The sequence below is a fragment of the Anabas testudineus genome, chromosome 7 (assembly GCF_900324465.2).
Source record: "Anabas testudineus chromosome 7, fAnaTes1.2, whole genome shotgun sequence".
NCBI classification, from domain to species: domain Eukaryota; kingdom Metazoa; phylum Chordata; class Actinopteri; order Anabantiformes; family Anabantidae; genus Anabas; species Anabas testudineus.
In genome coordinates, this window is record NC_046616.1 from 20,429,002 (window position 1) to 20,442,771 (window position 13,770).

The 13,770-nt window shown below is 39.5% G+C and overlaps 2 protein-coding genes across 2 annotated transcripts; both read left to right on the plus strand.

Moving 5' to 3' along the window:
- The first annotated feature begins 286 nt into the window (after nt 1-286).
- On the plus strand, nt 287-2,016 carry ocstamp (osteoclast stimulatory transmembrane protein). Its single transcript, XM_026367633.1, has 3 exons — nt 287-297; nt 562-1,573; nt 1,681-2,016. Exons 1-3 carry the CDS (start codon nt 287-289, stop codon nt 2,014-2,016), a joined length of 1,359 nt encoding a protein of 452 aa, XP_026223418.1.
- A 3,210-nt stretch (nt 2,017-5,226) lies between these two features.
- On the plus strand, nt 5,227-6,663 carry LOC113167747 (thyrotropin-releasing hormone receptor-like). Its single transcript, XM_026368572.1, has 2 exons — nt 5,227-5,991; nt 6,253-6,663. Exons 1-2 carry the CDS (start codon nt 5,227-5,229, stop codon nt 6,661-6,663), a joined length of 1,176 nt encoding a protein of 391 aa, XP_026224357.1.
- The last annotated feature ends 7,107 nt before the right edge of the window (nt 6,664-13,770 follow it).

The window sequence follows — 13,770 nt, forward strand, 5'->3', positions numbered from 1 at the left end:
AATGTTCATCGCGGAGGCTCTAATCACTCCTCTCAGGTATGAGTTTAAACTTTTACTTTAGCATTAATGGCATCTATTTATCTGTGATTTTCTGCAGTCTTGGAATCATTAAATTGCAGAAATTAACTAATTGTTCCTGCACATAGCGTGTGCATTGTAACTCAACAACCATCAGTGGGAGACAGAATAAACAGCAGTGGAGCATTAAGCAGCTAAAGAGCCAGATATTTTCTTCAGAGAGTTGTTAGAGACCAAAACAGAGCTGAAGGTGAATGAACATACGTTCATGGGGGATGGGTAAGGTGCAAGACATTTTATTGTCTTGCACCTGGGAACAGTGACAGCTTTCAGTGTCTGGTTATCTTTGTGCTGTTTCCTGTGAACCTGTGGAGGATTGACTGGTGGAAAGATTTGGTTATTTTTGGATGGTTGTTTCCTGTTATTTTTGGGATGTTGTTTCTGGTCCTTATTCTCAGCTAAACTGGACGTTTTTTATTATGCACCAGCAAATATCGAATCGTTTTTTATTTCCTTCAAGTTGTATTTTGTCCCCCCCTTCAGGAGTCGAATCGCATCTTGCAGACAAGCTTTCAAACCTTTCCTGCTGTATCTCTGGGATGTGTACTCCGCTCCTACACCTGCTGGCAGAGACGTCCTGACTCAGCTGTTTCTCTGTTTGACCCTCGCCATCGTCACCGGCGGTCTGCTTCACCACTGGCTCTATAACACCCTGATATACAACCATGAAGCATCTGTTCAGACCACGTGCGTCTACAGCGTGGCCATGTTTGTGGTCTCCTTCCTGTGTCACCCCCTGCGCTGTGTGCTGACCATGATCCTGCCCACTGTCTGCACCAAACAGGGACGCAAATTCCTCTCCTCATTCTCTGTGATGGTTTTGGTGTTGAAGGTCATCCCTAACATTACAGTGAACGTAGGGGCAGTCACACACATCCTCAAGTGCACCGCTGAGGGTTTTGCCAAGACCTTATTGAACTCGTCTGAACCCTTTAACATGGCGAAGCGAGAACTTTTTCAAAAAGCTGAAGAAGCCTTTAAAAAGCAGCTGGATATTAACATTTTCCCTCAAGTGAAGATGTTGGATGATTTCACATATGTTAATGTGTCAGCCGTCAAAAGCAGGTTTACTCAGATGATTGGACAGATAGAGGCTGACTTCTCAAACGCCAAAGAACTGCTCCAACAATGCAAACTGCTGTCGAACCGGATTCTTGCTGCCATTTTTGTTGCTTTACTAATCTTTGAATCTGCACGCTACCTGAAATCTTATCTGACATCAGTTGAGTTTGATAACGTCTCCCGAGAGCTCCCGAAAAAAGCGGCTCCTGCTGATGACACAAGGCCAGCTAAAAATAAAATCAATCCAAGATGCAAAATAACAAGCCAGGAACGTACTTCTTGCTTCATTTCACTGGTTGTAGTAACATTATATTTCATGGCAATAACTTCAATAGTAGCTTTGGATTATGTTGTGTATCATATAGTTGAGGTGACGGTGCCGTGGTTACTGGATTTTCCACCTACATCTGCTGGCATAAATATTGCTTACAAGGTTAGACAACACACAACTGTTTCACCACTGCAGCTTCTTTTCTCTGCAGCTTTTGCTTCACTGATCATGTCTCCATCCCTGAATTTCATTTGCTCTTGTTGTTTCAGGTTGAGTGGTTTGTCTCCGCGTTATGTATCTTCTCCTGCAACAAACAAGAGTTGATAAACCTTCAGAGGTATTACGGGTGGACATTCAGCCCCGAGCCATCGTGCCTTGATGTGACAACTTCAGCACCAAACACGGGAGTCACACTCCTGCTGGGCTGTCTCTGGCTGATGAGCTACTCTCTGGTGTTCCTCGATGTTTATGCCAGACGGCTGCGCAGGAAAATCTCTGCATCCTTTTTTAGAAAGCAGGAGGAGAAGAGAATGGCTTACTTGATGAGGAAAGGACGAGTGAATAAACAGGAACAAAAAGAGACTTTTGTAATTTCCCATGAGTGATCTCAACTGTACAAGCAATAGTTCTAGGAAGTATGTCAGTGCCAGTTAGTCCTTTTTTCTCCATATATACGACATAAGTGATCCACTTACTCGTCACTTATCAACATCAGAACATTTTTACTTCTGCTTGTTTGAAGTCTATTCATGCAGAGAATTGTTGGCTCCTGCAGTGACCTGTTGCTCCTGAACAGTGTTTCTAATGATGACTTTGACTTTAACGGTTATAAGTGTAATAGCAACAGATCCACAAACAAAAAACGGAAAGACGCTGCTGAGGCTATGCACAACACCGTAAACACTTTGTTACCTACATTACATTTGTTTTAGTTTGACTCGTAATCACATATATAACTCGTATGCTGAGGTTTTGCTTTAGCAGCATAAACAGAAAGTACAGCATCCTGTTTATGAGTCAGTGTCATGACACCTTTTCCTCTGCAGGCGCATAGACCCCGGAGAGCCTCCCCCAGATACAAACACTAAAAACCTGGTGTGGTTTTCACAGATGTACCACCACATGTACTCATTTTGCACAAGTTAACATTTTCTCCCACTGAAAGGTCACAGAATATATTTTATTTTTCTATATGTTTTTGTGAGACTTGACATGTGGTGTCATTTGTTTTACCTCTTTTCCCCACTAGGTGCCACTATGGCTCTTAGGATAGATGAGGTATAATATAGACATAGATTGGATTTTACAGTTTCTTTGAATATTGTGACCCAGATAACTTTAATAGATTAAATACATTTTTCAAGCACACATCCAATAATTTACCAGCCTATTTTAATCAGTGTGTCCTTCCACAAAAAAAATATCACTTGCTTTACCTGAAAAAGTACTTTGCATATCAGAACGCTCCTGTTTAAAATTCTCACGAGGCTTCAAGAGTTTATTTTAACACACCGTCCCAGAATAATAATAGATCTCTTTGTCATCTATTTTTAATCCTGACTTTTTTGTCCACTCAATGAATTCGACAGACTGTGTGAACATTAAACTATGGTGTTGGTCTAGAAATTGTTACTTGGTACGTGTGTGACAGATCTGCAACCAACTCTGGGCTTATTCTCACTGAAGAGAAAGACTGATTATTGTAAACAGTGAATAAAAATAACCCCCTAACATCCATTTCCCTTTTTTGTTTCTCTATTTTCATGGCTGCACCTTCCCAACAAATAGAAACATCATATGTCCCTGTCATTTAACATTTTATATACATTTCCCTTAAATTCAATCAGCCATCTGAAATGTCATCTCAAACTAACTGGGCTCGGCACACAGTTTGGACCTCAAGCATGGCATTAGGAAATAAAATAAGATAAATAGATAAATATGAGGGTATTATTGAAGGCAACACATAGTTTGGTTCAGACATTTGCGTGCAGCAGTTCAGTCTGGAAACCACCTGAACAGGAAGCTGTTATCTGATCATTAGATAAAGCCTAATGGACCGAATGCTCTGCGACTTAAATAATGTCTCCATGAAAATGCACCTGTTGGACTTAAGCATTCATGATGACAGTACAGACACACATTTAAGATCAAAAAGCTTTCAAAGCTGATGGGGGTTTGTTTTCACAGCTTTGAGAAAAAGATTCAATTTTTCTGCACAATTACTTTTAATCTCAGTTACGTACAATGTTTTCAGCTATTACAATCACCAGGCTGTAAAATGACCAGCATCCACCACACAGTCAGACTGCCAGGAGCTGTGAAAGCTTTTCCCAAATGTGCCACACAAGAATAGCAAGAGTCTTAATCTCATGATGTGTTTCCTTTTGTCCCTCAGGAAACAAGAACCTTTTCTAATTCTATGCTCCTGAATCTTTGCAAAACCAGAAAAGAATCTGAAGCTCTTCATTTGGATTAATTCTAGTGGCAACAAAGTCTGCTTCATAATTAGTGCCATTTCAATTCAATAGCCAATCACTGCAGTGGATGATGTGTTGAATTGCAGGCTACTTCCTCTGTTCTTCCAATAATTACAGGGTTTATGGTTACAGCCGTGGCCACTGTGGTCGACCTGACATTCTGGGCTTGAATGGGGAGGTGGAATTGATTTTTAAGTTGGTGGATATACAAGGCAGTGAGGATATAATAGTGTGTGATGTGAGAGGGAGGGAGGGATGGAGGGAAGGAAGGTAGCACTTGGGAAATAGAGGGAGAGATATGCGGACGGCTAGAGCGGCTCTTGAGGAGGGTGAAGCAGTCATCTGTGTTTCTTGGTTGATTGCACCTGAGAGCTGTGACCATGCCGGAGTGAGCGCTGCCGCTTAAAAACGATGGTAAGATATCTATTTTCTTCTCTTGGAAATATTTATTTATCCTTCTTCACTTTAATTTTCTTGACATGAATCAAATGTAAATGTTTAAGCATTTTTTTTTCTGCTTTATTTAATTTTCTAATGTACTGTACAAAAATGATTAGAGGGGAGAGTGATATTTTATATTCAGTCTTTCCTTCAAGATAAATAAAAATAATGATTAGTGTGTGGAGTGGTTTATTAACTGCATTATCATTTACAGTGGAAAACAATCCTGTCACTATTTCAGAGCTTAATTTCTATCACAGCCACCTAGTTATTAACCAACTAATATGTCAGGTAGGAGAAACATGAACTCCAGGATACACATGGATGATGTGATTAAATGCTATCAGCAGTCAGTCTCAGCATTATAATGGTTACATTATAATATATACGTATATATAATTTTTTTTAAGTAGTGTAGTGTGGCGTAGTGTAGTAGTAGAATGGCTGAACAGCCACAATTTTATAATGACTTCATACATTTGAAATTTGATACTTGCTTTCATAATGTGAACATTGGAGGATATTGTAAAAATGATTATTTCCTAATATGTTGTTCTGAATTTTTTTGGCCTTAGGGGGCAGGAGAAACAAGTCCCAACTCAGGTCCTTTTTTATACCCCCGACTTGTTTCTGTACTGTTTTGTATTTGACTTAGACTGGATCTGCCAAGTATTTTATAGGACTCAGAAATACTTTTACTTTAATTGGACTTGGTGTTGCAGACTTACTTAACTTAACTTTGACTTTTTGTTTTTGAAAAACAAAAAGAAATTGAAATTCACCCCTCTGATATTGATATTAATTTTGATACACTTCCTGTCTTTTGTTTCTCTTCATTTCTGTCTTTAGGATTCTTGCTCTGTCTCACTGAAGATCAACTGAATATTGGCCACAATGGAGAACAACACAACTATGTCCCATCTTGTAAACCTAACAGAAATGCCACTGTTCCCTCTTGAGGAGCAGGTCATAACTATATTTTTGACTATGCTCATCTGTGGAGTTGGGATTGCTGGAAATATAATGGTGGTGTTGGTTGTGCTGCGCACTAAACACATGGTGACCCCAACTAACTGTTACCTTGTCAGCCTGGCTGTCGCAGACCTCATTGTCCTCCTGGCTGCAGGGCTGCCTAATATCTCTGATGTTGTAGCCTTCTGGATTTACGGATACACTGGATGCTTGTGTATAACTTATCTTCAGTATCTGGGCATCAACGTGTCATCCTGCTCCATCACAGCGTTCACCATTGAACGATACATTGCCATTTGTCACTCCATAAAGGCACAGTTCATATGCACCGTTTCCCGAGCCAAGAGGATCATAGCTGGAGTCTGGATCTTTACATCACTCTACTGTATAATGTGGTTCTTTTTAGTGGACACCAACGAAACAGTCTATGCCAATGGGGTGGTGGTCACCTGTGGCTATCGTGTCTCCAGGAGCCTCTACATGCCCATCTATTTCCTGGACTTCACTCTCTTTTACGTGATCCCCCTGATAATAGCCACTGTGCTGTATGGGCTCATTGCAAGGATTTTGTTCATGAGCCCCCTGCCCTCACATCTGAACGACCAAGGTGGAGGAGGGTCGATTCACCAGGGTCACTCCAACAGCACCAAGCAGGCCAACAAGAGTGCAGTCTCTGCAAGAAAACAGGTACCAAAGAGGTTAGACTCACCTGTACTTTGTGTTTAGCACTACTTAGCACATGTTGAGTCACATAGTAAACATCACAGGTCCTAAATATCAGTTTGTTAAGCTGCAGGTATAGGATTTGAGCTTCCATCTTAAGCCTATTACACATACTGTATGTGTGACGTTCACAGCAAATAGTGAAACCTGGTCTTTCTAGAATAACCACATTCGCATGTTGCAGTAATTGTTCCTTTATTGCTTTTCTCTCTTTTGTAACTACAGATAACGAAGATGTTGGCTGTGGTAGTCATCCTCTTCGCTTTGCTCTGGATGCCGTACCGAACACTGGTGGTGGTAAACTCCTTCATCGACCCGCCTTACCACAACACCTGGTTCCTGCTCTTCTGCCGAATGTGCATCTACGCCAACAGCGCCATCAACCCCATCATTTACAACCTCATGTCTCAGAAGTTTCGTGTTGCATTCAAAAAGCTCTGCAAGTGTAAGTGGCGAAACGAGGAGAAGGCGGCCAAGTACAACGTGCCAGTGTATTATAGCGTGATGAAGAATTCCTCTCATGAGAGCAATAACGAGCCAGTCACGGAACAGGAAGAAATTAGTGGCCCTAACACCAACAGGTGTAATGCTACGGATGATGATGATGATGCAAGCACACTGAGCATTTCTCAGTGAAGTCTTCACTGAGTTTGTAGCTTCTTTAGGTCAGACTGTGTGTGATCAACTGAAAATCAATGAAGAACTTTTATTTGAATGTTTAGGTTTCCTGTTTAAAATGTAATTACTGACTGAGATCTGTAGATATTCTTGGTGTTTGCTTTGACTCTAGTTTTATGTGTGGTGTTGTAGTTGTGGTACATTTGCATCAGCATTGTAACTACGTTCCAAATACAGTACAAGTGTGTGAAACCAAGCTGTAGTGTACTTCAACCTGCTTAGTGGGCCATGTTGACATTATAGTGTGCCTCGCTGTTAAATTAGTAGTTGTTTGAAATACAGTTGGAAATGCTGTGCTCTCCACTTTAGTGCACATAAACCGAGCATGAAGTAATAATGACAATGGAAGACGGGCTTTTTATGTGATGTGTGTTACTGTTGCTTGGATGTAGACTTTCTGTTACGTTGTTGTGTGTTGTGCCAGTTCTTTGCAACAATGATCTATTCAAATTATCAGCATAACGTGTCTTTGTGTCCCCTGATTGCACTTGTGCTTTTCACAAGCACACACTACACTTCGTACACTGTACACTCACACGTGTCTCCTCGACAGCACCGATAAACACACAGCCCATTTCTCCTCTTTTTAACACTAAGTTACGCATTTTTTTAACTTTGTGAGCTTTAAAACCCGTCTCTTTAGCCTCGGCAGTCCTTCTGTACTTTGTCTTAACTGCTAATTAAAAACACAACAGCATTTCACAAAGCACAACAACAAAAGAGAAAACACATTCATCTTTCAGGAAACATGAGATTTCACAATTATTTTTTATATTTCAAGTTGAGTTTTTCTTGAAGATGTTATAGACTACACTGAAAAACAACAAGTAATATACCCTCCGATATCCAATTAAGTCTAACTGCATGAAGTAGACCACAGGTTATACAGTAAAATAAAAAAACTGTGAGCACAACAGTGTTGTGTCTAACACATTATAGCTCCACATGTCCTAGATGAGTAAGAAACCATCACTGGACAAAGGTTAAACATTGGTGAGAAAGACCAGGAAGTGTCATACTAGCAGTAACAGAAGGTGCAGTCTCAGAAAAACTACACCACACAGAATTTGCTGTTTATAAAACCTTGCAATGAAAAATAATTAAGTTCTTCTAACGCAAGGATTTTCTGTAGGAACTCGTTTTTCAGTCCGCCTCTGCATAAAACTACAAGATTAAACATTGCCGAAGATGAAGATGAAAAGAAACCAATGAAGGTGGAGACATTTAGAGATGAACTCTGTAGACCCATGGAATTACTCACTCTCAGGAAGCAACATGACAATAAGAAAAGAAAATTGTGAAAACTATTACCTGGTCAAAAAAACCCTGCGGCAAAGAGCAGCTGAAGAGAATCATTTGCTTGTGCATGACAGGTTTCGTCCTGCCCAGGAGGAACCAGTCAGTCTTCAAAAATAAATCTAATCAGGTGCATACACAAAGAAAAAGTTAACAAAATATAGCAACGGAGTCTTACTAATGGAGGCTGTGATGACTTTGAGTGCAGCTGACTCTTAAAAGTGAACGTATTATTATAAACTAACCACTCGAACAATTCTGTTCATGAAGGTAATTGGCTTCATTCTTCTTCATTAAATTGGCACCATATAATTACCTAACATTTTTGTAATATTGACCTGGGGTGTTCTCACTTTTAAACAAAGTAGGCCATCATAATAGCTAATTACCTTATTACATCAAACTCCGGTACATGTACACCTGATTAGACCGCCCTTAGACCTGCTGGGTGTGTATACAGCTCTGCACCCTCCTGTTTGATTTGTCATAGTGTGGTGCCTTTTACTTTGTTCTCATTGTTATACTTGTTAAATGTAATTGGTATTAAGCGGGTTTGAAGGCATAGTGTTACTTCCATAATACCTCCTCTTAATTTCAACCTGTCAAGAAGTCTTATTAGAGGAGTGTATTAAGTAGATAGTAGAATAACTGTTTCTCTTTCTTGTTTAGTTTTTTTTTTTTTAACACAGTTCATTACCTCATTGGATTTACTTGAGATACTAACCAAAAAACAAAAATAATCCATCAGCCTATCCACTTAAATGATTTTCCAGGCCAGAGGGTGAATGTTGTAAATGTATCATGAGATTTCCAGTCTGCCAAACTGGGAGGCAGGAGAAAATGAGCATGGATATTCAGGCAGCAAACAAATCAGATTCAATTAAAAATGTTTGCCAATCGGGAGAAAGAAAATAAAAATTGTAGTCACTGGAGATGTGCGACAAATCCGACAACAGGCACATAATTGAGAAAATATTGTGACACTAATGGTTGACAACAGTTTTGGAGGTTCCCTCGTCATATTGCTGACATATTGTTGTCTTATGCTGCCAGACACATGACTGCATGTCTCATTGGGGAATATGTCAAATACAAAAGTGGAAGTTCAATCTGCTTATACCCTGGAGGAGTTTAGGGGGTTCTACATATAAGCAGGAGGCAAATGTTGCTGCGAATTGAGAACAAAAACCTGCAACGTTAAAAATACAGGCTAATGTTAAAATGATGTAACAATATGACAGCTGTGTGAGATAAAGCTGTGTAATAATATACATAGAGGTAAATCATAAATAGCTCATTTGTGAGTAAGACTGTGTGTCAAAGTTAAATATTTTAATGGCGTGGCTTTGTTTCAGATGTGATGGGAGTAGATGTGACAGAAAGTTTAGCTACATGCTTCTGACAGCTTTAATGACTAGCAGGGTAAAGTTAGTGCTCAGAAAATCCTAACCATGCTGTTCTATTACTAATAACTCAAATTATTCCACAGTCTTGGGTTATTCTGTGGGTCTGTGGATGGTCAGTTTGTACTTATTAGGTTTTGTTTTTATGTCCATAGCCCCTGTTTCAGTACCTTAGTTGCATATTTGTGTTGATCTATTGTGTACATTGTTTTCATTTTATTTCATTAAAACCACAAGAACCACCGTTATTGTGCCCTACGTGTCAACTAACTCTCCACTGTTTCTTGTAAATACCCACAACAACAACAACAACACAGACGTACACCAATCAACCATAAATACCATCTATGATCAAGTCTGTTAGTGTTAGTGTAGGAGCCATAGTCTCTGTCACAAGGAGAAGATTTTGCTAAGCAGTTAAGTCTCTCTGGACATATGGCAGCTTGTATAGTTGGGTATGATGAATGAGACGTCACAAGAGTCTGAGGGAAGGAATCAATGAAGGTGGGCGTACACACACTCTTACAGTGAGACCCACAGCACAGAGGCTGCTAGTTAATCTTTTGAACTCAGCTGCCATTTACATCATATTTTCTTTTCAGCTCTACATAATAAGATAAATAACATACTGTTTGTGTGGCACTTCATCTTATATTAAATGTCAGCAAGACATCTTTTCTAAATCTTGTCTTAAGACAAACTGTCAGAAAATTAATGTGTGAAAATGTTATAATAACACTTTCCTCTGCATGGTGGATCAATTCAGTAGATGTCTAGACAGAGAGACACTAAAAAATGATTCCAAGCCATGCTGTCCACTTTCTGAAGAAATAAAACGTCTTTTAGAGCAACAGCTTTGACGAATAGTGGCAGGTTGGTCCAGTTTGTCTTGCTGTGCTTGCTTTGACAGCACACTCAGCTCAGTAATGGTAGTTCTGAACGGGGACTTGTCACATCACACATTCATTCAGCCGCTCGGACAAAATAACCAGGATGGTGATGTTTGAAAGTGTCCCCAGTCATGGAAGAAAGAATTCAACATTTCATGAATAGTCCAGTAGCAGTCAAGGTAACGAGGGGCTTTTATGATAATTTTACTCCAACTGTTTTACACAGATATTCTGCCTATCGTAAATATCTCTGGGAGAGCTGTGATCTTCGGTATGGCCAGAGTGTTTTGTTTTGTTTTTTTCCTCTGTTCATCATTCATACAATAGTAATCGTGCCCAGCCACTCGTCTTGTGCTAAACCTTTTACAGTATTAACTCACAGCTGAGATAAAAAATAGCCCTGTGGCTGAAATGCATTCTTTGCACCTTATTGATCACACATGGGAACATTAATCATTACATCCAGAAATCAACTACCACTTATTTATCTAATTTCAAATGTTATGTCTTCAGTAGAAACGCAGTATCTTACAGAACTCAACTCACAGAACAGCCCTGCAACAGTGATATTTGCCTCTGAAATCTTTTGAGCAAGACTTGCCACACTAATCAGAATTTCCATAATTTCTGTTTGGTTACTAAGTTTTGCAGCTTTCTTATCCATCATATCTTGATAATGACTAGTGCCTGAAGGGCTGTGCATAGTGCAGCAGAGCATAGAAGACTATAGCAGAGCAGTGACAGGGAGGACTGGGTGGAACAGAGTGGATTGATAGTAAGTTGTGCGTTTAGATGAGAGTTACCTTCAGACGGCTTTCAGTCGTTGCAAATTTAACAGTTTCCTCCCACTGTAAACCAAGGCTCGATTTTTTTTTTTTACTGAGTGAAACTTCACTAATCTCTCACGGTGCATTCGGGGCTAGAACTGAACCAGTGGGCCAATTCAAGGCTCTAATGACCAAACAAAAGCAGCTGCTGCACAGATGTGTTGGCATGAAGCTGACGGCTATGTGACAATCTATGTATGCAATTCCTACAACAGCATGCGGGGTCATTGAGGGTGACAAAGGTTTTTAAAATCTAAAAGTATTACCGGTGAGTTGAGTGTGACGTCACAAGTATAAATTATGAACTGCAGTATGTTGTTATACTTTCACTCACTGCACCTCAGAGGGAATAAGTCTTATACCTGCACATCGTGCAGAGGCCAGAGATGTGGTGCCATCTCTTTCACTGTGTCATTTAAACTAACTTAAACTAAATGATAGATCATCATGTTGTTGATCTCACTTTCAAAGTTTCATCCTTATGTGTTATAAATATTATTTATAGGACAGTATTTATATTAATATGTTATATATTCTATTATGTATCTCTGATAACGTTCAACCCCTTCCATTAAAGGTACTGTAGCCTTCAACCAAGGCATTAACTAAAGCTTTACACTAAGCTTTATTTAAACATCATGAATAAATTATAGGATGAGTAACAACTAAGATCAGTGGCAGCTCTGTAGTATAGCGTATTTCTAATCCAGCTAATAATAGATGATAGCTAATATAAAGAGCTTGAATGAGAGAATGAATAATGTATCAACTGCCTCTGTCAAGAGCTCTTGTCATTTTAGTATTAACACAAATAATGTAAATAAGGGTAAGAGAGCTTTGTGGTGTTTCAGGAAACCCTTTACACTGGCTTGTAGAGACTCTTCATTATGTCCCGTCCATTAATCCTTTGCTGTTCCAGAGATGGTTTGAAGTGAATCCAACACTTACACTCAAAGTGCATGTTAACATGGATGCAAAACCCGTATAGTACATCTACAGTATATATGTTTAAGCTCCAAATCGAAGTCAAACTATCAATATTTTTACAACCCCTCACCGTCCTGGTGAGTTTATTCAGTTTGCTAATGTGCTGAAATAGAAAATCCTCTACGTCTTACCCTGAACCTCCTGATAATCAGTTTCATAAAACACTCAAAGTTCTGTTAATATGACGCATGAGCTTCAACAAACACGCACCCACACAGGCTGAAATCATAAAGCAGTGTCAACCTCTGAAACACCATGTACAAGTGAAACTGAAACTATATATTATTTGTGTTTCTGGCTTTTGTTGTAATTGTGTTGGGTTTTCCTTCCTTGATCTAAACCTTTCACTTACAGTGATGTTGTTGTTTCTGTTTACTGACATTTACTGTGAAGCTCAGCCCTGTGTCACCAACACCCACCTGGACCAAGTCAGCTACTGTCTTTAAAGGAGCAGTTCAGTTCATTTTTCTTGGACTTCATTGTTTCCTCCTTCATTAAATCTGCAGGTTGATCTGTGTTTTGGTCTCATACAAACTTATTAGAAACGAGTCTGCTGTCTGGATCACACTATGCACCCAGCTACATATAAATACTGATGAGTGCAGATCATAAGAAAGCACATGCGTGAATGACTGTTTCAGCAGATGAGAAAAGCATTCATCTTTACTTTGTGCAGACACAGCAAACATTTTGACATTGATCAGTTGTTATCACAGTGTACTTTGAACTTTTCTTTCTGTCACCTCACTGAATGTTTGGTTTTAAGTCAATGTTATTGCATCATGTGCTGCATTTACAGTCATTACAATATCAAGGACTGTGAAAACCAAACTGTGTGAGGTATTAATGTATCTGATAACAGGTATGTATACTTACACATGTCAAAAATTGATTCTCTTTGACCAGCACAAGTCTTTATCAAAATCCAGAGTTAATATAATCTGCTTTTAGTGGTTCGACACCCCACTCAGGTGAAAAACACATCTCATGCTCAGAGGCGAACATGTCAGTATTAGAAAATGTATTAAAAGGCCACAGGAATATAATATTATAATATATATACAGGAAAGTAACAGTTTTCTTCTTGTCACATGCCCTGACTTTGTGGCCACCCTGTCACGGGTGAATTTCAATGTTCAACAGCAGCACTATTGTCCCATCCACATAGAAAACACACTGACAGCTCTCTCGGTATTGGATTTCCATAGAAATGCTCACCACACTTTGGCACGCTAGTAATTGTTACACTAATGAGTGTAATGGATTTTGAAACATTTTGGTCTGGTCTAAAGTGGTGGACCAACACACTAAAAATAAATGAAAGCCCTCCACTATTTCTCACAAAGATCTTTTGTTTTAGGAAAGTCTGCTCCCCTCTCGTCTACGGACGCAGACAATTACGGGACATATTTGACCGATGAAAGGACTACAGGCTTTATCACACTTCCTACAAGAGAAGCTTTAATCTGCCAGACAACTCAATTTTAGTAACTCTGTCAACCTTATTGCAGCTCAGTGTCCCTGTTGTTATGTCGATCACAGCTGTCATTATTAATCTGCTCTTTCCCCCCTGACTCTAAGTGTTACACACATATTTCAGTCCAGAGTGGATGTGATGTCTTTCATGCTCTGCTGATAATGGCCTGTTTGGGCCTGCTCATA

What these genes read in the sequence shown, in the direction of transcription:
- LOC113167747 (XM_026368572.1), top strand. Translation starts at nt 5,227, where the DNA reads ATGGAGAACAACACAACTATGTCCCATCTTGTAAACCTAACAGAAATG. An exon ending in CAGTCTCTGCAAGAAAACAG is followed by an intron (nt 5,992 to 6,252) that starts GTACCAAAGAGG and finishes TTGTAACTACAG; the next exon opens with ATAACGAAGATGTTGGCTGT.
- ocstamp (XM_026367633.1), top strand. An exon ending in GCATAAATATTGCTTACAAG is followed by an intron (nt 1,574 to 1,680) that starts GTTAGACAACAC and finishes TTGTTGTTTCAG; the next exon opens with GTTGAGTGGTTTGTCTCCGC.